Consider the following 27,107-nt stretch of genomic DNA (forward strand, 5'->3'; position numbering starts at 1 on the left):
CGACAGCAGCGATTTGTGCCGACAACGGGATCAATATGTAACAACTTCGGAAGAGAGTATCTCTAGAGGAGAGACCAGCTTGCAAATCTGCCGGTGAAGTACGTAGGTCTTCCCTTTGTTGTGGGCCGTTGAGGGAGTTGTTATAAATAGGTACCTGTCGCTGCTGTCGCTGCTGTACCTACTTGGATCAGGCGCAACTTCCGATTAAGCTTAAAATGGCGGGACTTGGCGGCTGGGCACAATCTCACCTGGAAGTCCTAATGTGGCACTACAGAAGCTCCCTAATGCGAAACCACATTATTAGTAACGCCGTACTGCACCGAACTGCTGACTGATCGCCTGACTGACACCTCACCGCGCTTGTACACAGTAGACTGCGCCCTCATTCATACATTCCTCCTGTGGTCGTTCCCGCCGCGGTTTCACGTCGAAGGTGCAGCAGGTCATTTTTTGGTTCTTGCAACATGCCAATTGCTGTCCCTTCACAGTCTCCACAAGTCATTTCAGCTCCGGCGGTCCAGGCAGACTCCCGCACATAACTCGTTTACCTTGATCATCATCCTCTCAATATCAACCATACCAACATCGCCATCCTAAGTATCGACATCCACACTCCCCTGGCGCACGACCCTCAGTCTAGACTGCACAATATACTGTCTGCTCAACCTGGCGCATGTTAACCTTTGGGCCTGGATGCCAGGCTCACAGTCATGGGCAATATTGGTAGCAGAGTTGATGAAGGGTCACTCCTGTACCTAAAGGATCAAACAAGGTGTATGTGTTTATTCAACTTTCTCGACAATCGCTGACCGTGCCAGTCTTCATTAATTCCGTTGTCATCAGCAACAGTCGCGGTAGAGTTCTGCTCACTGTCGCACCGAATGGGTACCCAGCCTCACGTCTTATTGGCAAACCTGACGCGACAGACTATCGACCGATCTCTTACATCCAAGTGCGTTATCTGGCACGTTGCGCTTGAAGCCTTGCTGACCACTGGACCAGGACCCTGATTCCCCAGCCCTTGTATTTCTTCCAAGACTGGATCTTGAAGATGAATTAGACTTTCGATTCATATTCGTCAGTCGACAGAATTCCGCCCCCTTACCCGCCACACCCTCTACGGCGACTGCCGCTGTCGATACAACCATCAATGGCCTGACTTTTGCATACGCCCCGAACGGCAAAGAATTGGATACACTGGTTACCCGGGAATTCCATGCAGACCCTAATCTCCACAAGAATTCAAATGTACAATTTATTGGCGACTTTGGAACAAACGGAAGCCCTTCCGTGACATACGAATGGAATTGGCGTTGGAAACCTCCGAAGCCCTACGAGGACCGAGGCGGTGGTTGGCGCAACTGTTGCAGTTTCCTCGAGTACGACTCCAGAGCGCACAGACTAAACACTCTTGCGTCCTTTTCCTTTTGGGTGAATAACGCTACTCTGCCGAGTCTGACACCGCTTGCTTCCCCCAATGTTGATCTTATGGTTCCCCCGCCAAAACAGCGCCTGCCGTCTTCTCAATCGTACCAGTCTGCAGTCAGTGACTCGGAGGGACCGTCTGATCATGCAAATCCGCCGTCCCCACATGTCTATTCGACAGACTTCAGTTCTACCGCCTCAACTGTGGCACCCCCAGTCCCAGTGATCGACGTCCAGTGTCAGCGGCCCGGAGGGGACGTCAGCGCAGTTGAGGATGGGCCGTTATTCAGAGCCACGATGAAATCGTTAGAGCAGAAAACGGGTACCATGAGGGTGCAAATCAAGAAGGTCTTGAAGAAGGCAGAAGCCGCCCAACAGGCGCAAGCTGAGTGCAATCAAGCTATGTCCGCCTTCCTGAGCGCTCTCCAAGAAGCATCGGCCTCAAACGCCACCGCTTTTAAGCCCGCCCTTGACCACTATTTCACGAACATTGCGCAGAGGATCCTTAAGTATGAAAAAGAGAACAGTGTACTCTTGCAGAAACAGATCATCGAACCCATCTCCAAACTCTACAACCTCGACATCAAGCAAGCCGAGGCCAAGAAGAAGGACTTCGAAGACGAGAGCCGGGACTACTACGCCTACGTCAGTCGGTATCTCGGTCAGAGGCAAGATTCGCTCAAAGACAAGAAACGCGCAGAAAGCGATTCGAAATATCAGACCAAAAAGCGCAATTTTGAGCTCAAGAGATTTGACTATTCAACTTTCATGCAAGATCTCCATGGAGGACGCAAAGAGCAAGAGCTTCTCTCCCAGCTCACGAAATATGCCGATGGTCAGGCAAAGTCGTTCCTGGCAGCGGCCAAAAAGGTGGATAGCCTCATGCCACGACTGGATGCTCTGGTGAAAGAAGTGTCCGAGATTGACAAAGAGTACAATCTACAGAGGACCGAGCGAGAGGAAAAGCGCAGAAACTTGGAGATGAACGGACCTATCCCAGTGGAGCCAGAGCCGGTGCACCTTTCTACGAGCGTGGCGAGCCACACCCCAGCTCAGAACGGACATACAGGGTCTACTTCTGACACTGACCTGAGTAGGGCGGACAGTGCTAGCTCACAGTTCGGCCGCAGTTCGGTCAAGACTCTATCCCCTACCAGTAGTTCAACATTGCAAGGTCCGCCGAACGCCATTTTGTCAACATCACCGGGGAGCTCTTCGATAATGCCGACGCCAAACAAGTTCAAGGGTATTCGTGACCTGGATGAAAACTCGGTGTTGACGACTGATAGATCAACTGTCGGGAAACACCGGAAAGAAGGGTTGCTGTGGGCACTGAGCAAACCAGGCTCACATATAGATCCAAAGGGTATCAACAAGCAGGCCTGGCACAAGTACGTCGTTCCAACCTCCTGTCTTGTGGCTGCTGACTGACCACTCCAGGTTTTGGATCGTGCTTGATCAGGGCAAACTATCAGAGTACAGCAATTGGAAAGATAAATTGGATCTACATCGGGACCCTATCGACCTGCGGATGGCTTCAGTGCGGGTCGCACGAGACGCAGAACGACGCTTCTGTTTCGAGGTGATTACTCCTCAGTACAAGCGAGTTTACCAGGCCACGACCGAGGATGAGATGAATAATTGGATTAATTCCATCAACAACGCTCTTCAAAGTGCGTTCGAGACTGGCCCTCGCACGGCTCAGCAACCACGAAAAGAGCCCAATGGACGCGAGTTTGGAGCTATGTTGACCGGGAAGAGCTCATCTCAGTCTGGGCCGCACGGTTACTCACATCGCACTGATACTTTCGGAGTGTCGCGGCGGACAACAGTCGGTTCCAGACCCACGTACATCCGCTCAACCAGTAACACCTACGAGGAAATCCCTTCCAAACTCCTTGATCAGCTCCGAAACAACGACCACGGGAACAAGTATTGTGCCGATTGTGGTTCTACTTCTAAGGTTGAGTGGGTTTCTCTGAATCTGGGCATCATTTTGTGCATTGAGTGTGGAGGCATCCACCGCTCCCTGGGAACTCACGTGTCAAAGATTCGATCCCTGACTTTGGACGTTCATTCCTTCACGGTCGATATTGTCGAGCTTTTCATGCTGATCGGCAACCGAATCAGCAACATGGTCTGGGAATCCTTGTTGGACAAGTCCATCAAACCCGGGCCTAATGCCACGAGGGATCAGCGGCTAAAATTCATCACCGCCAAATATGTTGAGAGGGCTTTTGTCGAGCCAGTATCTCAACATGGGACAGCGGACGACACCTTACTGACATCGATTAAGAAGCACGATATTCAGGGGGTTTTACTAGGCCTCGCCCAGCGCGCCAACGTCAACGCTCACGACCGGTCGAGAAACACGCACGCCGTCTTTCTAGCCCTTGCGGCCGCCGACCCTGCTCGGCCAGTGTCCTCTCATTCTGCTACACCCTCACCTGGACTGAAAGCATTCCCAATGGCGGAACTATTAGTACAGAATGGAGCGGAAATCCCGATCGAGCCACCCCCAATACCATTATCGCCAGCCGCACAGCTCTACATAGACCAACGCACGTCTCGAGCGCCCAGGAATCATTCCGGCCACGGCGACACACTCGGCCCTCTTCCAGCCATGTCCAAGGCACCACCGTTCCCCTCCTTTGATGGCACCACAAAATTGCAGAAACGAGGTAGTGCCGGTGCAAGATTTGCTGGGAAAGTAACGGGACTGGGTGAACGATAGTGCCGTTATAAAGATATGGTTGAAGTCGACATTGCTGCACCAATACTTTGTAATACCGCGAGAAGCGACTAATTATTCAGGCGTCCGACTTGTATACCTAGCAAGTGACGCCGGTTTATGATAATGACCACGAAAAAGAAACATGGTGTCCTCCATGTACAGGACAGGATATCATCAGACTTGGAGGAGAGAAGGGTGATAGGATTAATCATCACATTGGCGCAAGGGTGATGGGCCTGTGCAGGAGTGCAGAATGAAAGGCATGATTGGAAAAATCGAAGGGCATGCATCTGGCAACCGGGAGGAAGACGGGCAGGCCTGGTCGTCCAAGAAGCTTGGAAACAGAAGCACACCTTAATGCTTTGGTTTGTACTCAGAATTGGGCTTTTGAGCCGGTCGGCGAGTTGCAGCCCTAATCAATCCATTGTATGTGACTATTACTCCGGACTCCAGTACCGCAGGCAAGTCTGTTCTTTACGGAATCAAATGTGATTGGAGACTATAACGTGCAGAGATGCTTTTGTCGCATGTTTCTCTTGAAAGAGTAGATCTGTGGGAGATAGATCTGTGGGAGATAGATCTGTGGGAGGTATCCTGACCTGGGAGGCGAAAACAGCGCTCGGCGGCCTGACAAGTGTCCATGATTAGTGAGATGAGCACCACGACTAGTAAGAGGAGAAGAGACGGAGGAAAGGAGAAGAGAAAGCAAAGCAAAGAACGCCAGGACCATCAAGAGACCAAATAGGAAGTCGAAAAAGATGTACTGCGAGGCCCGAGGGAAGAACAAGGGAGGAGGGAGGATGAAATGTTCAGTCTATGGCGAAAGGAGGATGAAAGCAGGTGATAGATCTTGTGATAGATTTATCTGGCTCTGGCTTTTCCGAGTCCTATAGAGAGATCTTCTTGACCTACCATGCGTCGACCTGTGAAAAGGAAACCCCAGGAAGAAGGGTAAGGGTCGACTGTAAAATGATGGGTAGTGGAAAGAAAAGCTGAGTCTTGACTGTCTCAGCAAAGATTCGGAAGAGTGTGTGTGTGACAACACATCAAGGAGCACAGGCCACTCGGATGATGTCTCTCTCTTTCTCTCCCCCCTTAATATCGTTGTCTCGTCTTTGATCTGCTGGACGCTCCTTTTTGTCTTCCACTTGTGTCTCGTAGGTGTTGTTTTTCGTCCGTGTGGAATCGGTAGACAGGTATGCTAAGCAGTCCAGCCATCCAGCGATAACGCTATACATCATTGCATTATTCCTCTGTCCTTCTTGCCTCTTTTCTATTTTCTTCTGTAGGTGTAGTCGCTTGTTCCCTGAGTGTTATTTCTTGCAAGTTGCAATATTTGTCATGTTTTGTCGCTTGTTCCGTCTTTCCAATGATCCTCCATAGGCTGTGTATTGTTTGTTGTTGCGGTATGAATCTGTTGAGTGTGCGGCTTCTTCGTTCCTATCTACTGAAATTTTTCGAGAGTTTTCTGTTGCTCCAGGTCAGCTTGCTTTGGGCGTCTTCGTGTTTCCATGTAAACAGGGCGGTGTGGTCGCGGGGATTTCTCGTGCTTATAGGATCTGAGAATGACAAAAATGGCGGTGGTTAGCAGTCTGAAATAGCACACTGGCGCGTCAGGCCATCCTCAGCAGAGAGATCATGTCACCAAGACAAGATTTTCCATATTTCTCTGTGGCTTGACTCTTGAGGCCAGTTTTGATAACAAGAAAGATTGCAGGATTGTAGAAAAGGACTTTGTTTGTAGCAAGACTTGAATAGGCGGTAGTCAATGAGCAATTTGCTAATACAATCCAGCATCTTCTTTCAGAAGTCGTGCTGTAAGAGATGAGCATGCTCGCTCGTGCCCTGTCCATAGAAGCTCGAGGTGTTGAAGGGGAGGCCAATTGCAGCTTGCAACTCTTCAGAACGAAGCGCTGTTGTCGAAAGGGTGATAGCGGTTCATGCAGGGGCGCCGAAATGCCGACTCGAAATGCAATGAGACGCACACGTAGGCGAATTGGAGCCGATATCGCTGAGCTCGTGGAAGAAAGGGGTGGAACAAGACGCATTGTAACACAATAGCAAGTGGAGCTGGGCTTTGGCTATTTCATCGATGAACATGAGGGCTTTCAATTTCATACCGGAAGCGCCCATACCACGGTCCACGGCTGATACCTACCTCAAGTTTGAAGAGAATACGAGAGACCGACAGCTGCCGGTTCGTGTCTTCATGACTCCACGTAGGAACGTACGCCCTTCATTCGAGCAGGATCCACATGGATCAGGTCTCTTCTGCAGAGGAAGACCAGGGAGTATGGCAGATGAGATGGAGGCCTAGGTCTATGATTGGTTCACCAAAAAGAACCAACAAGACATCGTCACAAGCGAGATGTATAGCTCGGTAGTGCAAGGAGAAGGGGATCGAGACAACGAGTGCTCTGAAGAATGGCCCCCCGTGATATTAACTGCTCAATATTGACCATAGCGCTTCGAGAGGTGATTGTAGAATCGAGGTCACAGCAATAAGATCGCCAGGCTTTGCCTCTGAATCCTGATCGTTGCGGAATTCCCTGGCTCAGCTCAGATCGTGAAAGGGGACGATGTGCTGGTTGGAAGACATCATCAATAAGGGCCCACCCAAGACCGTCGCGAGCATATCGCTGGTGTATCAGAAAGTAGGTCATATTTGTTGTGTAATCAGAAGATGGTTCTCCTGGTAGCCACAGGAGCATTTGACGCCCGTTTCTATCTCATCTGCCAACACTCGTAAGGTCCTGGTACCAGCTGTTCGTGTATGATTGGCTTCATGAGCAGGTCACCAACATTTACTGGCTGCAGAAGAGGCTGAGCGAACAAAGAACTCGGTGCATCTTAGCGCAGGCTTCAGCGTAGAGGTTGGATAAGTCTTTTCGCCTCAGATGCTCGGCTCCAAGTTGGAACCGTCTCGTTACAATTAAAATCCCGGTAGATGGTTGTAGGTTCGATAGAGTCCATCACAGGCAACATCAACTGATGATCGGGTTGGCCGCTGATCAAGTGGGAGTCTCCTGGGAGGCGATGCGTCGCTTGCAAGGAGCACTTCTCCCCGAGAATTATGGATGCTGTCCCAGATCACCAAGCATTCTCGTCGTGTTCATGTCCGAGTCTCAAGAGCGTCTCTTAGCGTCGGAGCATCTTGGGGGATGTTAGTGTTCAGCAGCATCGCCACTATGGTCTGGCCAGGCTGCCAAATCAACACGAATAATGAAGACAATAAAACCAAAGATAATAAATGAACCACATGTCAGCACTGGGTATTGACATCTGTCGCACCGACCCGCTCTGGGCCTTGTGTCAGTTGACAGATCCTCCTGCCGTATTGGCTAGTGTTGTACTGGCTGGAAGATTGTTCCTGGCGTGTCTCCTGTGTGCAGGCGCCATATTATATCGAAAGGGTCCTCAATGTGTACACTCATCATTTACCAGGTGAGCAGGATAAGACCGCCTGTCGGACGGTGTCGGCAAGATGGCTTCTGCAGCGGCGCCCTATCATCAGTTCTGGACCCAGTGGTATCCCGGGGTGGTCTTTCTTGTGGTAATAGTGTTCTAACATGGGGTTGGCTTTAGAGACTCCAAATCACGAGCAGCGAAGGCCGCCGAGATCCAGCTGCCCAAAAATTTTCTCTTCTGTAAGAAACCACTTTTGGAGACCGTCAACGCGTCTAGAACCTTTAGCGCAGTCGTCCAAGCCACTGGGTTTATTCGACATGCGTGGATGGTTTTGACTCCACAGAAATTGATGTTTCCTAAAGCGTACAGGCCTTAACATCCAATCGGCAGCGAACCAGGACCTTCCGGTCCGAGGTAGGGCAATCTGTCCCAGCATTTCGCGTCCATCTGAAAATCCGTCGACAAATCTTTACCTACTCGTGATCGAGTTGGGGTTCGGTTCGAGCTCGATGAGGTCAAGGTTCTATATTTGGGTGGCGCCACTAAGACACACAGGGAATGGAGACAGGGTTCGTTTTGGGTCGACTACGAGATCGACGACAGCGACGACAAGAGAAGGAAGAGACAGCCATGGAGCAAGCATTGAGGCAGCGAAGCGCAGGCTGTGATGGAGGTACTAGCAGGGCCTCTAGGCTGTAGGATTCGTACACAATAGAACTATTAATGCCAGGCGTCTGAAGCGCAATACCTACCTAACTACGTACGGAGTTAGTAGTAGCGCAGCAGTAAGTGAGGTTGGAACAAGGACCGGCGGGGCGCCAAGCTCCTCTGACGCAATTGCCTTTTAGGGAAAAAGTTTCTCCGTTATTCGACGCTAATCCTGATACGGCATTTCCTCTGAGCATGGGGATTCGCACAATTTCCATCTTTCCCAGAGTACAAATCCTCCATTCTTCTCTCGGCGCCCCACGATGTACGATGCAACTTTTTCTCGGAGAACTTCTCGACAGCTGCTCAGCCACAATCTTGGTTCAGCCACTAGACCCTGCAGTGGACTACATACTACTAATAAGACCCCGGTAAAGATGCCACGACAGAAGGACATCCTACCGTGCTCGCGTGAGGCCTCATTGTACCTCACACCTCACACCTTGACCTCTGGCACTGGTCTCTCTTGCTTTGTGTCACCACTCTCAACACTGGCATATGTGTTGATCTTCGACTGATGATGAGACAGCATAGAAGACATTCGCCACTGCGCTGGTCACATACATTCTAAGAGCTTCTTGACTGTCTCTCGTAGGCGCCTGCCTTGGGACAAAATATAGAAACACATCGTCATTCATCACACCTGAGCGTGGGATGTCGCTCGAACGGTTCTTTTGTCGTCCCCAAAGCGACGCTTGGCTCGACAATGTCTCAGGAGAAGCAATGCCTGATCTTCAGAAGCAGTGACTAAGAACCATAACCGACAGTCTGGCACACCAACCAGATGGCGAGTCTGCACCAGTATCGTGGTCGCAGCTCGCATCTAGGAATGTTGAAACGTTCATGTCTCAAAAGCGATCTGCAACTCGTTCGACGCCCGTTGCCGGTCGTTCCTTGTCAGTACATAGTCTGTACTCTGCTTGAGCACCTTGCAGCTGAGCAGCTCGCCAGTAGTGGCACTATTCGGCAACTGGCGGTAACAAGTCCAAAATTAGCTCCACGGTCATCGCTTCGTCAGCGGCACCAGGAATTAGAATGTACGACGTTGACCCTGACCCGAGACAAGCATGGTATAGAGGCGAATGACGACAGACCCTTTACCTACTGCAGGCCAGCGACTTTAGATGCATACTCTATATAACGCAGTACAGGATGTCAATGGATGTTGGCGCAGGTCGATCACATCTAGAACGCCGCAGAAGCCGAGTAGTGCAGAACCCCCCTGGCTGTCAGGGGTAGTGTGGCTTGCATATCCCGGCAGTGAACGCCACAGCCTAACCATGAGAGTATAAAGATCAACAAGTCCAGAACATCATATCTACGTTCGCCTCCTGCCACGAGCCAGTCGCATTCGAGCAATATATCGTTTGCCGGAAGAAAGCTGGCCGCAGCCGGGTTCCGCAGATGCGGCCAGGCGGATTGGCAGAATTATGGGAATGTTCCCCTGGGCCTCGTACCTGCCCGTTCGACACGTGCTGAGGTTCGACACTTGCCTTTCGATGTGGATCTGCCATTGTCTTCGAGTTACGCAACCCTGGGCAGAAGGTGACCATAACTTGCGCGACCAGTGGAGACTTTGCTGTAGGAGTACATCGTCTATCAAGCCGGGTACCATTCGGGCGAATTGGACACCCGGCAAGGAACCACCTTCAAGTTGTCCGCCACCGGATGATATGGGAGACCCTGAACCGAACAGTGTTGTCGCCACACATGGGGACCGTGGCGCAGCGGAGCCATACGCGGACCTTCCACTACCGGACAATGGTTCATTGTCCCTCTCCTCACCCACACGCAGACCAGACCCCCTTTCGGAAGGAGCCCAACGTACACAGTACGCTGAAGGGACCCATTGGCGGGAGGTACCGCCTTCTCACACAAGGAAGGGAGGAAAGCATGTAGCTCCTGAAAGAAGCGACGCTCGCCTCTCGCAGATCCTTATGCCTCTCTGTGCAGCGGTTTCCAAACTCTATCCGGCCCAAACTTCCGGAAGGAGGACGCACACAGCCACTGCTTGTTGCATCGACCCACCAACTAAATTTCTACAGAGAGCGAGGCCTCCAGCAAGATCAAGTGCGTGTTTTACACTTCCTCGTGCTTGCATGGAAAAGAGGTCGATCCTGTGGAAGGCTGAATCACATCAGAGTCAACGATTGCTAGCGAAAGAACAGATCCCTCCCTCAGCCACACATACCACATTCGTCTCGACTCTCGCGAGAAACAGAACACTGGGGTCAGATCACTTCTCCATCCGACCTTAGTTTGATGCCATCTGCCGCCGTCTTCCTGATCTCCCCGCTTACTCGTTTTGGGTCCTAGAGGTCGCATCTAAGATCCGTCCAATGGCACTGCTGGCCTTGACCGTTCTTCAACGAGCCAGCGAGGGTCGGCAAAACCGAGCGCGACTACTACAAAGCTATGGTGCTGTGGTGCTGGTATTCTGTTAGACCGTCAAGCTTCCGGGTTCGTCTAGCGGGCCCTGGTCTTCCTTGTTTCCCGCAAACAGTTTGGCATCTCTCCGAATCCTGATCACCTTGAGGCCGACAGGGGGCACTGTCCCGGTCTTTCCCAATCATACATGCTCTATCCTTTTGGCCACTGGCTCTCCAGTGGACCCTTGTACTGTTGTCGAATTTTACTTGTTGTGTCCCACAGGCTCTAGTATAACGTGCATCGCTATCGCCGCCAGTCGTCGACTCCCACCCCGGTCATGCCACATTTGAAGACACGGTTGGATGCGAATGCCGCTCTTAAACTACTACTGTCGTTCCCTTTGCACGCATTTGTTAAACCAATCGTTCTTCAAAACTCACTTTCGACACTGCCACGAGAGAAAAGCCTTCCTCATCTAGCCCTGTGAAACACAAACCGACCCTGGCCATACACGTCCATTTCCAAATTTGGCGCCGACCTGCTTGTTTCATTTCCTTACTCGAACACAAAAGACCGACTGATAGGAACATCACCTCAACGCCTTTCCTCAGAGTCAACAAGGTCACTCGGATAGGGGCGATCCGGGCGCTCAGCCTCTTCAGCTTCTCAGTCGGAATAGGATTCTCTTCTTCCTCTTGCAGACGGTTAGCTGTGTCTATTTGAGGTATGCATTCTGTCTCAGCCTTTTGTCTTACTTTTGAGCAACATGGGTTGACTGATGGCTGTCATCTGGGTCAAGCATTATTACCCTCTTCCCGTTATATTTGAAGGTTTAGGGATGGGTGATGAGCCACCATTAGCACGGAATCCCATATCCCAGGAGACTGAAGACAGCTTGAGAGGTGTGTTCCTGTTGCTAGAAAGCCTCGAAGAAACGTGGACACTAACCTTGACAGAACAATCTCAACAGCATTCTGGACCTGCCACGACGGCGCATTCAGCACAAGCGACCAATATGGAGTTTGAATCCTACCCTCGACAACACTTTGGCGTGGGCCACTTCCCTGGGGGAGCACCACTCGATATGTCCAACCTGGCGGCTGCGTTGCCAGACTATCAAATGCGACAATCTCAGCAACAATCGTTCCCTCAACATTTCCAATCTGCTGGCCCTGCTAGTCAGACCATGATGTATCAGTACCACCATGGCGCACAGTTTGCTGGTCAGACTGCGGGCCATTACAACCAGACTTTTGCTCAACAATATCCGTCACAGTACGTCCAGGGCCCTCAGGCACGTCAGCCGCAAGGAGTATTTCCCCAGTTCGCGGGGGGTCCGCAGGCATATCAAAACCCAAGCTTCATTTTACAGCAGCCCATGCTTCACAGCGCCGGTACAGCTGCGCATCACCAACAGCAACATCAGTCACATTTTCCTCAGTCTCAAGTCGGTGCAACGTACATGGGGTCGTACCCTAACAGGGTAACCACTACGTACCCATTACCACAGCTGCGCGTGGACAGTAGTCTGGCACATGCGCAGGCACAACAATTTTATCAGCAGCCGCACCCTCAAGGTACGAGACAACCCTATACAGTGAATTGGAGCGAAGAACTAAGTAGAGAAGCGGTGAGGAGAACAAGTTCGAATTCATCGCTACAAACCTCGGTTCTCAGAGGTCCTCCCAGAAAACCTCGACAGTCTGGCCACGCCCTTTGGGTGGGCAACTTGCCGCCTTCAACTAACATAATTGACCTGAAAGATCACTTTTCGAAGGATGCCACCGAGGACATTGAAAGCGTGTTTTTGATTTCCAAAAGCAATTGCGCTTTTGTCAACTACAAGACCGAGGCCGGCTGTGCTGCAGCCATGAGCCGCTTCCATGATTCTCGCTTCCAAGGCGTCAGATTGGTTTGCAGACTTCGTCGTGGTAGTTCTTCTGCTGGGACCACACCGCAACCTACCGTCGCAGGTTCTGTGGATGGTACAGAGGCAACGAAGCAACCCGATGGCGTTCCAGCAGAGCAGGTTCTGGTTGTAGATGGCTCAATCACGGCCGAGCCCGAATCCACTGAAAAGGTCAAGGAGAAATTCTTTGTGGTGAAAAGTTTGACCGTCGAGGATCTGGAACGTAGTGTGATCAGTGGCATATGGGCCACCCAGGCGCACAACGAAGAGGCACTGAACAAGGCATATCAGGTCAGTTTTGCTCTGTTACCCTTATTTGCTGGCAATAACACTCTCTGACTGATGAGCAGACTGCCGACAACGTGTACTTGATCTTTTCTGCAAACAAATCCGGCGAATATTTTGGCTACGCCAGGATGGAGTCGGCCATTGACGACGAATCTGCCTCCAAACTCGACTATCAACCACGGCCAGAGGCGCCCGTCCCGAGCCCTTCGGATCTGCCCCTGACGATCCCAACGCCCGCAACAGCCACGGCTCCCAAAGGGCGCATTATCGACGATTCTGCGCGTGGCACGATCTTCTGGGAGGCGGATGCGGACAAGAAAGAAAAGGAAGAACAAAATGTGGAGGAGGATGGGGGTAATGTGTCTGGAGAAGGCTACGAGTCAGCCAGTCCTGCGACGCCCCAAACTTTCGGCAAGCCATTCAAGATCAAGTGGATGTCCACGGATCGTCTACCTTTTTACCGGACCCGAGGACTGAGAAATCCCTGGAACTCCAACCGAGAGGTTAAGATTGCTCGTGATGGTACAGAGATTGAACCTACCGTGGGTCGTCGCTTGGTCAGCATGTTCCATCGGGCCCAGATGGCGCCGGTCAGTCCCAATGCCGCCAGGCAACAGCTTCCTCCTCAGGGACCGATGGTTGCTGGATTCATGTCCCCAGATGCGGCAGCTCCCGGTGGTATGTACGGACGGGGATATTGACAAGAACAAGAAACAACACATGTATGATGGTGCTTTTGTTTCCGACTTTATCTGTGACTTGAATCTTCAACAGCCAGCATACAATTTGAGCCTTATTGTCGCAGCATTACCATTGATGTTTGGACGACGATATGATATCATGACAACTGGAAAATAAAAGAGAACATTAAAGAACTGCAGACATATCCGAGCAACGACTGGAGGATGTCGAATTGCGGAGCTATTTTCTGGATGCGTCAGTCGACCCTGTCTTGAGGCGGTCCGGGATTGTCAATTTACTTGCCTTACTGTTCTACTGCCCTACATTGTCCTAGTGGTGGCGAAGTAACTACCTGCACGCAAAAATTCGCTAGCGAGCTTGGCTGGCCGAGGCTCGTTTTCAATTCTTCTTGTACAGGATTCTCGATTGGCTGGTGTGTGACGAGACGGCAATGGAGACGTTGAGTTGAGGCGATTGCAAGGGAGGCAAGGAGCACGCTGTTGAGGACTGAGTGGGCGAGTAGGCCATCTTATGTTAATTGTTTTTGTTTTTTTGATAGCAAAAGTAGGGGCCAAGAGCCTCTCAAGTCACTGTGTGTATATCTACCCTTCTCAGCGAACGGAGTGCTGTTGGCTTCCTTCTCTCTCTTTTTTCGCCCTCTAACCCCGATCAGACCCTCTGACCCCCGACAGAGTCGCCCTCTCCGGATACAGCCAGTCTTCGGAATCCTCCTACATTGTCTTTGGCCGTGGGCCCTACTCAAAAACATCGTGACATATATTCAGCTTGGCATTTCTTCTCCTTCTCCTTCCCTTCCCTTCTAGCGCCTACTCGCGCACCTCTTGTCGGTTCTATTGGGACATGATTTGCCACGATATACCCTACATGGAATGCAATGATGTTCTTATAAGTTACTTACATTCATATACTCGCGTGGCCTTGTTGTTCGAGACAGAGCGGCGTGATGTGCTCCATGTCGTATGAGAGCATACCTGGGCACATGGGAATCGATTGTTGCATGGTTCAAGTTGGGCATCCAAGAGCAGGAGATACCTACTAGTGTCATAGTCTAGTGAAAGAAAGTGTTCATCGATCGCCTGAACATACATAGGTACCTTTGTGCCTTGCGACTCAACGATATAAGAATCCTCTTAAAGTAGCGAGATATCATGCTAAACGAAGCTAAGCTCAATACCCACTGCAGTGATACAATGAACGAATCACACTGCAGCCAGAGGTACTATCAACATTCCCCTTTTATCTCTCCACACGCCTTGTTTTTAAAGATACACAACACCACGACCTTGGTTGGTACCTACCGTATCGAAGCGATATCCAAGGACAGTGGTTCACACTCGACCCCATCCGACAGATCATCCATAATCTCGACGTATATTCTATAGCTAGGCTGCCCTAGATATCGTGTCCAGACTCCAGACAATCCAACACGACGTCCTCCCATCCAAAAAGCACCGGGCGGGATCCCAACTCCCAACTCCCAACTCCCAACTCCCAACTCCCAACTCCCAACTCCCAACTCCCAACTCCCAACTCCCAACTCCCAACTCCCAACTCCCAATTCACAGCTCACAACCCCCATACTACAAATTCACTAAACCCGCCCACGCAAGGTAAATGGGGGATATATATTAAAGTCGACGATTTTCTTCCCAATAACGCAAAGACCCCCGGTTGGTACACTGGGCGAATTTCACACCCAAGTCTCCCCTGACTCTCGAGTTCGAGTTCGATTCTCGCCGTTGTCTCCCCGTCCTTGATTAATTAATCCTGCGAACCCGGGTTAACGCCAACCAGCGATGATCGACGACGACAACGACAACGTCTTCGGTTCGAACCCTGCGAACCCCCTACTCCCAGGATTAATTGGCCCAGTAATCGACAGCGAGAACCACGAAACCCTGCGAACCCACCCGGGTTGACGCCAACCACCGCACCGCACCGAGCAATTCGAACGAGAAATGGGATAACGGAAAAACCTTCCCGGGTTTCACTTCCTACAACCCTTGTATCAAGAAAGATGCGAGGCTTGTAGAAAAGTTTTTGGCTGCTTTTGACGGATGCATGTCAGGCCTAGTCCACTACGTATATAGGATTCACTGTATATGATAGGATGACTTTGAAAGGCTTTCAGAGATGGTAAGACGTAAGGATTTCTCTTAGGCTTAGTGATAATAACTGATATATTTATTACTACCCGTCGCATCTATCTATAGCCGGAAAATCGTATTCAACCTACTATAATATATACTGTAGTCGACAGTTGACAGTCGCCAGTTACCATCTCAGCCTTGGGGTACGCTGAACCAATTGGAGGACGAGTGACAAACACTTGACTGGCTTCCTAGCAGCCTAAAAAGTCTTTCCACGAATTAAGGCAGGACACCCTCATTGAACGGCGCTCACCTTAGGCTGAGGCAGCGGTATATAATATATTTCCCTATTCAGGATACGGCATTAAAAGCCAAGCCAGCGCGGATAATAGTACATTCTTAATAACAAGTAAGAGTACCATTTGGCATCATGTCGCAATATCAACATTAATCTGAAGATGAAGATCAACTTGGTCTGAGACTCGAAAGAAATATAACAACCTGAAATCATCCCAGATTATATCAAATCTATAGTTCCTACGAGGCTGAGTATCACTAATTGCCTGCCTCCGTCACTATCTACATGTCCATGTCGTTAGAGTTATCAATTTCAAGACTGCATTGGGAAGCATCCCAAGGAAAGAAGGAAGCCGTGTCACCGGAGGAAAAACATTGTATAACACATAAAAAAGTAGAAGGCAAGACGCCTATTGTAACGTGAAAAGCAATCATTAAGTCGTTACAGTCTCCAGAACCTCCGGATTCAGCTCACACCTTTCCTCCAGATAGATCAAAGCAGTCACGAGTCCTCTCTGCCTATCTCGCCACGCCGCAGTCAGATCTCTGGCAGTATGCGACTGCTGTGTCCTTGTTCAATGTCGAGACAGGTTTCTTTCGTCATCAGGGGTATCATTTGAAACAATGAAGGATATGCCGAGCACATCTTCCTTTGCAACAGGAATTGCGAGGATATCAAGGGATCAATGCCGAGTGGGCTTGCCCGTGTCCGCAGCAGGTTGTGTTTTTGAAAAGTCGTATGAGCATTTCGGCTGGTATATGCAGTCCCTTCGAAGACCTCAAAATTTCAATCCGTTAAAAGCACGCTCCAGTGCATCGGCCGCCACAGCCCACTAAGCCCATTTACCAAGTAAAGCCATTAAACCAGCGCCAAAGCACATGGTGACAAATGCACCAAGCACTGTCTTGATTCCGGCCTTTTGCATGGATCTACTGAACATGAACTCGTGCGCCATCAACTCCACCAATCCGGTATAAATGAGAATGCCTGCTGAAATGGAATCAAAAACACCGTTGACCACGAGGGTGGTGGCAGATCCGGGGGGATAGGAATTACGCACACCCAATCCAATGGCAATTGCTATGGGTGTGCTCAACCCGAAGGCTAGAGCGAGGATGTAAGGGGTCCATCTTCGGTGTGTGGGCCACGGCGTAACTGCGAGTCGAGAGCCCAGACCAAGCCCTTCAAAGGTCTGGTGGAAGATCAAGACAACGAAGAGGGTGTCAAACTCTTCTCCCGCCACAGCAAGGGTGAGCCCAATGAAGACGCTGTGGAAGATGATGCCGAACTCGAGGATGAAAATGGCCGTCATCTGAGCCTTGTAATCCTCAAGGCTGAACGGATTGTCCGAGTCTTCAATCTCATTGTGATCTTGGGAGTGTCCCAGATGGTCCTCTCCCGGGAGCTGAGTGCTGTGAGAACGCACTTGTCCGGAGCTTTCTGGTTGGAGGATGGCGGGTGCTTCGTCTTTGTATGGGGAGAGGCGTGAGGTGTTGCCCAGCTCTCTATCTTCCGATTGGTCTGAGTCAGAGCCGTGGGTGTGGGTAGATGCATGTTCGTCGTGGCTATGTCCGGAGCCAAAATCGCCATACCTCATGACCATCAACTCGACGAAAAACAGAACAAAGATTGTCATGAGAACGATGCCTTCCACCCACGAGTATTCGGTAATGGGTCCGGTGAGACATGGATTCGTCAATGCTTCTTGGGCAGGCCCCAGTAAGTGTATGAACGCCGTGGCGACAATGACGCCCGACCCAAAGTATTTGCAGATGAAGAACACCCATTCTGGAATCCTTAGTCCGCGATGTCGAGCAGCAAATATGGGAAAGGTCGCGCCAATGGAGGACGTAGCCCAGATTATGAAGAGCGCAGCTACCCGCAGGCCTATTCGACCGTTGTACGAATTGCCCGCCTCACAAGCCGGAGCAGCTTCGGCGTCATCTTCGCGAATAACAAGACGGGCCAACGACTCAAGACTGGCCATGGCGTTCCGAGACGTGAACGCAGGAGGAGAGTCGGCTACCGGCAGCCTGAGAGGCTTCCTTCGTGGCTCTGGGTTCGGAGGGAGTGGGTGGACGTTGTATACATCACAGATCGACAGGGCAGGGTGGTTTATGAGGGTCTGAGACTGGCTCTTATGTTAGATTGCTAATCAAGTGAAATACTTTGACATCAAGTATCTTACCGGTGGGTGTCAACAACAGCGTCTAGCTGGCAAAACTTCCTGGCGTCGAGTCCTTCAACATCGACATGAATGAAAAATGCCAGGTAGGGAGTCAGAATGGAAGTGAAGGGTAATGTAGGTAGGTACGGAGGTAGAGAGGTAGTATATTGATGGGTCGCTAAACAGGAGTACGTAGTCGAACTGGGGAGAAAAGAAGGAAGGAGCATCCATGAGTCTCCATCCATTCCACCTTCCAGGAACTGTGGGAGGAGGAGAAGGAGAAAGAACGGACATCGGTAGCAGATGGACACAATACAATTGGTCCTTCAGGTCATGTCCTCAATTATTAACAGCCACTGTTAGCAATCGCAACAGCAATAATAATCTCTGGGTAATACCTTAGGCAATAATCTGCTCCTGCTGTTTCAATGATACGTGCTTTCTGGATGAATGCGGCGAGGAAGAAAGTGAGGACCTTAAATGCTCGAGAGTCTATATGTCACTGCAGCCAATGAGAGGAAAGGCGATGAACGAGGCTCGGCACTACTGCGCAAATCATTACGATTCCATTGGTCAACAGCAACAGGGGAGGCAGCGCCAGGTACATACGCAATAAGATTGGTCTAGATGCGTTTAACTGCACGTCATGCTCCACAACCTTGAAAGCAGCTGGAATTCAGTCCAAACTCGAACTGTCCAAATGCAGAAGGAACCACATCAACTCATCTTGTACAGAAGAGAGATATCTACCAAATATCTTCCACAGGAGATGTGACTATGCTGCAGGACAGGTCCGTCATTGTACAACACGCGTCCTCTGGTATATTACCCAGGTTCAGCACAAGCGTCAAGAAAACTGTCAGGTTACACCGCTCCATCTGCAAGGCTGTGATCTCCTTGGCATTCTTTAAGGTCCTCAATTTAGTATGTCAGCGACATGTGCAGCAAGGATTCGTCTCGGGACAGTCCAAACAACACCCCTGTTCATCCTGCACGGTTGATGATAAGAGATGCGATATGTACATCTATTCGTTGGCTATGGTACATGCCAGAATCGACATAACTCTGGCTTACACTGGATAGCCGGTCTGCAGACGGTGGGCAATGATTGCGCCCAGTTGCGAAAGCCTGACATGTCAGTTCACTCGCCTCGAGCTTGCCAGGATCGGTGACTCGTGACTCGTGACTCGCTTATCCCAGTCCAAAAAGAGCTCCCGCTTCGCCGAAGCTGCGTCCTCTAGGTGGTGTCGGCGCTCGACGAGGCAGCTGTAACATGCCCTTGTAGAGCAGCCAGCCCACCAAACCCGTGACGGCACAGGTGGAGGCTAAAACCTGAACATAGACCTCTCGTCGCCGGCGAAGCTGCGCCAGTGTCGCCTGCCTCGCCTGGTGACGGTCGAGATTTCCTGGCCGTGGCCTTCCGATATCCGATATCGAGAACCAAGAACCGAGGACAGGAATAGGACTAATGCAGCTCTCCAGAACCGCCTGCATGACCTGTGGCAAGCTTCTTTTTCCAGGACTCCGCCATGGTAAGACCATTTCTGCTGAAGCGGAGCCCTCCTTCTGGTGCAGCACCATGGCGACATCAACCGGCGCTCCATACACCTCCACGACACGCGTCCGGATCCAGTGATCCAAGTTCGGGTATTTGTTTCTGAGAGCCTCCTTCAACCATCCTTGCGGTAATTCGGGGCACTGCATGAGAGCGAGGTACCCAGTCGCCAGACAGTCCACGCTGCTTTCCTTGTCTCCAAGGAAGAACTCCTTGTCTCCCAGCATCTCCACCAATGGTTCGAAGAAATCCGAGATGATGGCATCCAACCGGAATCTGTTCTTCTGCATGTTGCGTCCGAGAAGGCCACTGACCGTCTGCCTGGGTTTCCTCAACGACTTGGGGATATGTGCTGTCAGCCTGGCATCCTCGCTCTTGTCCTCCTGGGCCGCGTCCACGTCCAAACTACTGAGGCCCAGATGTTCCGATCTCTTCTTCGCCTTCGCTCGTAGGTGGTGTGGGACAGTCCAGCTGTTCGGCCACGCCAAGATCTCGCCCAGAGCTTGCCTGGTGCTACCCAGGTAATTGTCGCTGCTCACATAGAGACATAAGTCGAGAAGAGGCTGTCCGCGGGATTCGAGAAAAGACGTCAGTGCCGTGCAGTCGGCCCGTTGAGATTCATCGAGGTGCCTGTCGAGATTCCATTCTCCGTCTGAAACATCCCGTAAATACCGGACTATGTTATCGAACCCGGCTACCCAGCTATCCCCATCGCGCAGCGCTGGAAGTTCTCCAAGAGGGCTGACGGCCGGGTCGCTCGAGGGAATCAATGCCCAGGCGTCCACGGGCAGACATTTTCGCAGGTAACAGACAGCGGCAAGACACTGAGCGTCGATCGAGGGCAGATCAAATGCAGGGCCCCATATGTGCAATTCCAGCACCATTTCTTGCCTTGAGAAGGACAAGTTGACGGACTGGTGGAAAAGTAGGATGTATGCTGGCTAAACTGCGAAAACACGTACCTTTCGAGATGGCATGTGCGGCGAAGCATTGAGTGCTCGTGTACAATGCAGTTTTTCTCCTGCGAAGCATTAAATCTGGTGGTGCAGTAGTTTCCGCCGTCCCCAAAACGCTTGATCAACTCTTCCACCCCGCAGTCATTAGTACCTGTTATCCTTCTTGTCCTCTCCATTCACATACCGCACTCTGCTGGCCCGTTTCTCCCCGGCTGCGCTCTATCGAGCAAGCGGAAGGTCCAGACTGATGCATGAATCATCTCCGCCTGGGCCAGTGCCTCGGCACGGTTCCGCCAGCAACATTCCGCCGAAGACATAACGAAAGCCTGATCAACAGCCTCGCGCATCAGAAAGAGATAACCTTCTTCTACAGCAGACCGAGTTCCACGGGTCGGAATGATGGAAACAACTGCCCGCCCCCGACGACGACAACTGCATCTGCATCTGCATCTGGGACGATCGCGCATCAAGCAGGCGTCAACTGTCTCGCCATTGACGGCAATGAAGGTCGCTACTTGTTCTCGGGAGGCGCAGACTCCACTGTCCGGTTGTGGGATCTTGAAGAACACACGGCATCCCGCACCGCACCAGCGGGCGTTCCACGTGAATATCACCCATCAGCAGCGCTCACACGCAGCACTCCATCATCGCATACCCACGCGCTGACATCGATCTCCATCTACCCGTTCGACCCAACGCCGTCAACTCTGCTGACGACCAGCTACGACAAATCGCTCAAAGTGACGTCCATCACACCTACTTCGCTGGTGCCGGTACACACTTTCGATCTCGACTTCCTGCCCTACACACATTGTGTCTCATCCGTCCCGGACTCGTCCCCACTGATAGCCGTCGGAACGGCGCACCCAGCTGTGCGGCTACTCGACCTCCGCTCGGGCCTCTCGACGCATTCCCTCTCGGGGCCCAATGGCGCCGTCTACACGCTAGCGTGGTCGCCGAGGACATCCTACATTCTCGCGTCCGGCTCGGCGGACGGACGCGTGCTGTTCTACGATATCCGCCGCGCCAATGCGGTGTTTGCCTCGCTCGACTCAGACGACGCGGTCGGGGTTGTGGGCGAACAGCCCTCGACCGGTCTAGGCGCGCGCACCGAACTGCTGGATTTCCATACGGCCGCGCACAACGGCCCCGTGACCAGTGTGCAATGGACGCCCAGCGGCGATCGGCTGGTTACCGCGGGCCACGACCAGCGCATCCGGGTCTGGGACACGGCGACGGGTCGCAACGAGCTTGTCCATTTCGGCCCGCGCATCCGCAACGAGAGACAGGGCGAACTTAAGCCGTTGATCTCGCCGCCAGGGACCCATGCGCCCGGTCGCGAGTCGCTGTTCTGGCCCAACGACGACGGCCGCGGTGTAGTGTTCCAGCACCATCTGCGCGAGGGCCATTTGCTCGGGATCTTGCGCACCGAGGGTGTCAAGGTCGCCGAGGTCCAGGCCGCCAAGAAACACGGCAGGACCGGCGCCGCTGGCGTGAGCACTGCCGTCGCCCGCTTGACCAGTGCCGGCCGCATCAATGCTATGGTCTGGCGCACTGATGCCCCCCTTGGCGACGGGCTGGAGATGTACACTGCGCATGGAGATGGCAGGATTTGCGCTTGGATGCCGCGCCCCAAGGATGCACCTGAAGAAAAGGATGACGACGACGACAACGTCGACGATGATGAAAGTGGCACTGCTGGCGATACATCGGCTGGTGGAGATGGCCGTCGGCAACTACCTCCCGGCTCTGGCGATGCCGACGATGCAGCAGATAGAAAGAAACGCAAGCGTGACCTCATGGCCGACTTGGTCGGGGGTCTGGCGCGGCGGCCGATGCGCTTCTCCTGAACATCCGAGCATCTGTCGGACGCAGGCAGCATCGAGCCATCGCAGTGAGCCTGATATCTACAGCAAGAAGATCTTCCATAGCCGAATATATGCTCAATTGACACGAGGATCCGCTCATGATTCGAGTATATAGCCTTGCCACCTGCCAAATTACACTCTGCCGCCCAAGGACGACATACAAGGCTACACAATACTCCTGTCCAAGGAGATAAACTTCGCGGACCGCTTGATGCTGAATGTTCCAAAAACAAAACTAGCAGCTCATCTGAAATCGCTGCTCCGTTAGAGAATCGTACATTGATTATGTCATCCCAGTCATTAACATTATTGGTCTCGGGTTCGCCGCCACCGCCTGGATCCCGTCAAGCTCCTGGCCGTGGTATGATCTTCTTCCTCACGTCCCAAGAGCACGTGCTACCGTTCCTGGACGTGGTCCTGCCGATGTCATCGCTTTGGCACCACAAAGTCATCCTTGGTCGAGATCTTAAACCTCGTGTTGATGCCCGCAACCATATCTGCAGGAGTGAGGGAATTTGGATTGAACGAATGCCGTTTCAATTGGTGCGGGCCTGACACGACGACCGCGGGAGTAGCCGTAGCGTGAGCGGGATCAACGCCGTACGCTGGGATCTGGCCCTGCAGTGGCTGTGCCACGGGATACATCGGCAGCATCCCTATGGAATAACTCGGGTATCCCGGATCTGCCTGGCCAGGAGACTTTGCGTACATCAGAGGAGAAAAGGTTGTAGCGTTCGGGCCTGAATTCGGAGTTGCACCGGAAGAGTTTCGAAAGTCGACCTTATAATACCCTCCGGGAGAAGGAGTCTGCTGGAAGTAAGGATGCCTCTGCGGCGTTGGAGTCGTATGTGAAGCCACCGAAGACGTAGGCATGAAAGAGCCTCGACGTGGTCCAGGCTGCGTGGCAGGAACGGACGGATTCGGTTGATGCTGTCTCTGCATAGCAGCCAGTTGTTTCTGAGGCATGCTTGTATTCGCCCCGATGCCGCCATGGTACATTTGGTTCTGCGGCGGTACCTGACTACGCTGCGGATGATCCGAGAAGAGCGGAGGGATTGTGACAGCTCTAGAGGGGTTCCGCGCCTCGCTGGGCTGTGACGCAGCCGGTCTCGCTGCATCCGGATTTTGTCCAACAGACGTCGGAGCAGCAGAGATTCTGGTGTTCGCTGTACTACCTTGATCAACCCCTTCCTTCAAACCAGCGTTGTCAGTAGCCTTTTCTAAAAATTCGGCCATGGGCGACGAGAAGGGAGATCCAAACAAGGAATCGTTCTCGCTCGCCAGCAGTGGCTTTGGAGTCTCTGTGTCCTTGGCCGACGCCTCTGTAGCAGGTGTAGATACAGAATCGGTGGCCGGCGTCTGGACCTCGAGGCGGGAGAGAGCCGGAGCATATGCAGCTCGGGGCTGCATCGGTCGGGTAGGGAGAGTGTTAGAGATGGCTCCAGAGTCTGGATTCGGCGCTTCATTACGGCCAGCCTCTGTGCTCAACTCAGTCGCCAACTGACTTGATGGGGACTTCGACGATAGGTACTCTGCCTGCCTCCTAGCCCAGATCTGTCGCATACCCTTTTGCTCGTTCTCTGCTCTCTTTTGGGCAATCAATGATGCTATCAGGTTGGGGTGGGTGGTCAAAGAGGGTGTTTCGCCCGGTTTGAGAGCAGGCTCCTCGCCTATAGAAGGAGTGGCGGCTGGGAGACCTTCCTTCTGTACTTGCAGGCTCATGGACGTAGGTGCGACAAGAGCTGAGGTTTGCGCAGGAGCGAATTGCGGGAAGCCACCCGCAACGCTTGGGTGTCTCCCGGGCTCGTCCCCTTGCCGTGAGGATGCCAGAGGGCGATTGTTTCTCTGTAAAGGTTCCTGCCAGGTCTGCCCATTCGTAGAAGGCTGTTTTTGCGGCGCTACATTCCCACCACTTTTAGGACCCGTAGAGAACGTCGCGGCGGGTTGTAACAACGCTTGAGGACTCGGTCGAGGCCGGGACTCGGCATGCGTGACGTGTTGTCCCGAACTTGAAGGCGCAGGCGTGTTGAGATCCTTGTTGGTTGCTAGTGAGCGTGAGATGGTAGAGAACTGCTGAAGCGAGGCGGGGATTTCGAATGCTACGCGTTTCTGAGGAGAGGAGGGTGACGGCGAAGGGGTGCGCTTCCTGCGCGTCATGATGGATGGCGAAGAGCCTCAGCAACCATTGTCTGGACTGCGAAGACCGTACAGCCAGACGTCGAGACAAGGTCTGTTGGAGGGTCGAGGTTGAGGCAGAATGGGAATGATTGCGCAAGGCGCCTGGTTGGGGGTTGGCTGTTCAAGTCGGTATTGGCCGGGGATGATGAACTGCGTTCAAGCTGTGTGCTTATGATACTCGTGCCCGTGGTGTTGGTCCCTCGATCCTCGATCCCTCGATTCCATAACTAATTGACTGACAAAATATTGTCGGGTTTATCACTGAAGGTGCAAAGACATGTGGTGATAGATCGGGATGTAATGACAATGACGTTGTCCTACAGCTCCAACTCAATGCAATCCCATTGACTGCGCTGCATTGCACCTTTTTACTACCACTCAGTCTCTTCAGCTTAACAAACATCAACACCTCAATGCTGCGGTCGGCGTACTCGCTGTCACAGAGCCGTGCTCAAGGATGCCAGAGTGTCAGCCGGCTTCCGATGTGCTCCTCGGGCAGCTTTCCACTTCAGACCTTCCAAAGCCGTTTTCGTTCTGCCGAAAGCACCACGTCCACCTGATGCCTGCCTAGGTAGTTTTAATTCCGCCCATCATCTATGCTCGCGCCTCCTAGGCATCGACCGCGAACTTGCCTTCTGTTCGATGGCTCTATTCCTAACCAGGCCTGAAAAATTATTAGGTGAAGTGGGAGCTGGCAAACACAATAAATAAATGGGCGCCCGAGCGGCGCATTGTCTGCAGAGCTTGTATTCATGTTCAGTCAATCAATGGATGCTGATGTGCCGGCTCGTCCTCCACTACGGAAAAAGTCACAAGACGTTGGCAGAGGAGGTACACAGAGTCCTCGGCTCTCTGCTGGCCTGTTCCCGAAATCCTTGAGCCACGGTTTGGCAACCCTCCTCCACCTGGGGTGGTGCACATAGAGAAGCGATACTTCTAGGTCACGAACCTAAACATGCGCCTCTGAGCAAGGTAGGTCGAGAGGAAACAGAAGAGACACTGCTGGTGTATCGCAGACGGCAGACCAATCAGTGAGTGAGAAGTATCAAAGCAGCTGCCACAACCACGAACTCCGTTTGAGATTGCCTCTCCCAGCTAACGCAGATGCATTTCTCTGACAATGAAGAGTGAGTTTGCGTGATATGTCATTTCTTTCATGCTTCACGGCCATTGACAAAACCCCCTGGTTTAGATCCAATGCGGGCTTGAAATTAATACATGAAAGAACTCAATCCGATGCTCGAGGAGTTAACCGAGGTCAGATCAGACGGCTCGCTTGAATTTGTGCAACAACAGTCTATTCTGATATCCGAACCCAATCCCTTTGAGTACAAGACCCTGTGTACTAGTGACCCCAGACTTCATTTACCCCGGATCAAGGCAATACAACACGATACTAATATCCATGAAGGAGAAGACTTGGTGCAATTTTGGATCCTTGTTCATTCACTTTTGAGCACTTTGATAATCTTTAAAAGAAATCTGTAGAGGAAGACTCAAGAGTCATGAATACACGTACGTAGCAACACACTACAATAGTCCAAATCGACGATCATGACAGCCTCTACGTACCCAATCGCTTCAAGCAAAATCCGCTATCCAGGGTGTCTCCCAATTCGATTCATCGTCGAGCAAGCCGACTTTCAATGCCATGGCTCGAAAAGTAACAGAAGTTTGTCGTCAAGCGTCATCATTGGCAAACATCATCCTCTTAGTAGCGACCCCCACCCCAGCTGCTGTTGGTACTGCTGTTGTGCTTCTTCTTCTTGTCCTTGAGGAAATCTTCGGTGATGCTGCCCAATATTGCACCGCCGACTGTCCCGAGGAAGCCATGGTTCGCCTTCTTGCCGAGCATATGACCACCGAACCCGCCGCCGATGGCGCCCAGCAAGCCCCGATCGGTTTCGGTCATGGGGGGAGCATTGGGGTCGTAGTTGGGGGCATTTGGATCGGACGACTGAGCTTGGAACTGGTGTTGGCTCGCGTCGGGCAAGTGGGTGCCTGGTTGCTGAGCACCGCCTCCTTGGGCCAGTTGGGCCTGGTAGGCTTGATTCTGGGCATACGCGTCATTGCCGCCGCCGCCGCCGTAACCCTGATGTTGCGGTTGCAATTGCCCGTAGTAGCCTGGATGGCCTTGCGGGTTGCTGGCGTCGTAGGCACCAAACTGGCCACCGGCTTGACCGTGCTGGAAGCCCCCGTGCTGAGGGGGTCCAAAGGAGTCCTGGCGACGAGGAGGACCGTAGTTTTGATCTTGAGGATATTGCGAGTAGCCTTGCTCGGGATATTGCGATTGCTGATAGCCTTGGTCGTAGCCTTGTTGGGGAGGATAGCCGCTACCGTAACCTGGCTGGGGAGGATATTGGGCTTGTTGGCCGTAGCCGGAGTACGAATCGTAAGGGCCCGACATTTTGGAGGATGATGGTGGATGAGGATGAGGCGTTGATGTGGACG

The 27,107-nt window shown here is 52.2% G+C and overlaps 7 protein-coding genes across 7 annotated transcripts; 3 read left to right on the plus strand and 4 right to left on the minus strand.

The window, feature by feature from the left end:
- Positions 1-710: 710 nt before the first annotated feature.
- A1O1_08933 (uncharacterized protein) lies at positions 711-4,159 on the plus strand (the record flags this gene model as incomplete). The annotated part of the gene is made up of 4 exons (XM_007729790.1): positions 711-774; positions 819-952; positions 1,003-2,816; positions 2,866-4,159. The coding sequence occupies 4 exons, from the start codon at positions 711-713 to the stop codon at positions 4,157-4,159; spliced, it is 3,306 nt and encodes a 1,101-aa protein (XP_007727980.1).
- Positions 4,160-11,483: 7,324 nt separating this feature from the next.
- Positions 11,484-13,543, plus strand: A1O1_08934 (uncharacterized protein; the record flags this gene model as incomplete). Its single annotated transcript, XM_007729791.1, has 3 exons — positions 11,484-11,547; positions 11,602-12,845; positions 12,905-13,543. 3 exons carry the CDS (start codon positions 11,484-11,486, stop codon positions 13,541-13,543), a joined length of 1,947 nt encoding a protein of 648 aa, XP_007727981.1.
- Positions 13,544-16,764: 3,221 nt separating this feature from the next.
- Positions 16,765-17,919, minus strand: A1O1_08935 (uncharacterized protein; the record flags this gene model as incomplete). The annotated part of the gene is made up of 1 exon (XM_007729792.1): positions 16,765-17,919. The coding sequence occupies one exon, from the start codon at positions 17,917-17,919 to the stop codon at positions 16,765-16,767; it is 1,155 nt and encodes a 384-aa protein (XP_007727982.1).
- Positions 17,920-19,290: 1,371 nt separating this feature from the next.
- Positions 19,291-20,538, minus strand: A1O1_08936 (uncharacterized protein; the record flags this gene model as incomplete). The annotated part of the gene is made up of 1 exon (XM_007729793.1): positions 19,291-20,538. One exon carries the CDS (start codon positions 20,536-20,538, stop codon positions 19,291-19,293), a length of 1,248 nt encoding a protein of 415 aa, XP_007727983.1.
- Positions 20,539-20,861: 323 nt separating this feature from the next.
- On the plus strand, positions 20,862-22,460 carry A1O1_08937 (uncharacterized protein; the record flags this gene model as incomplete). The annotated part of the gene is made up of 1 exon (XM_007729794.1): positions 20,862-22,460. One exon carries the CDS (start codon positions 20,862-20,864, stop codon positions 22,458-22,460), a length of 1,599 nt encoding a protein of 532 aa, XP_007727984.1.
- A 444-nt stretch (positions 22,461-22,904) lies between these two features.
- Positions 22,905-24,635, minus strand: A1O1_08938 (uncharacterized protein; the record flags this gene model as incomplete). Its single annotated transcript, XM_007729795.1, has 1 exon — positions 22,905-24,635. One exon carries the CDS (start codon positions 24,633-24,635, stop codon positions 22,905-22,907), a length of 1,731 nt encoding a protein of 576 aa, XP_007727985.1.
- Positions 24,636-26,367: 1,732 nt separating this feature from the next.
- On the minus strand, positions 26,368-27,063 carry A1O1_08939 (uncharacterized protein; the record flags this gene model as incomplete). Its single annotated transcript, XM_007729796.1, has 1 exon — positions 26,368-27,063. One exon carries the CDS (start codon positions 27,061-27,063, stop codon positions 26,368-26,370), a length of 696 nt encoding a protein of 231 aa, XP_007727986.1.
- Between the last annotated feature and the right edge of the window lie 44 nt (positions 27,064-27,107).

This window comes from Capronia coronata (assembly GCF_000585585.1).
Source record: "Capronia coronata CBS 617.96 chromosome Unknown acBCG-supercont1.11, whole genome shotgun sequence".
Classification (NCBI taxonomy): Eukaryota; Fungi; Ascomycota; class Eurotiomycetes; order Chaetothyriales; family Herpotrichiellaceae; genus Capronia; species Capronia coronata.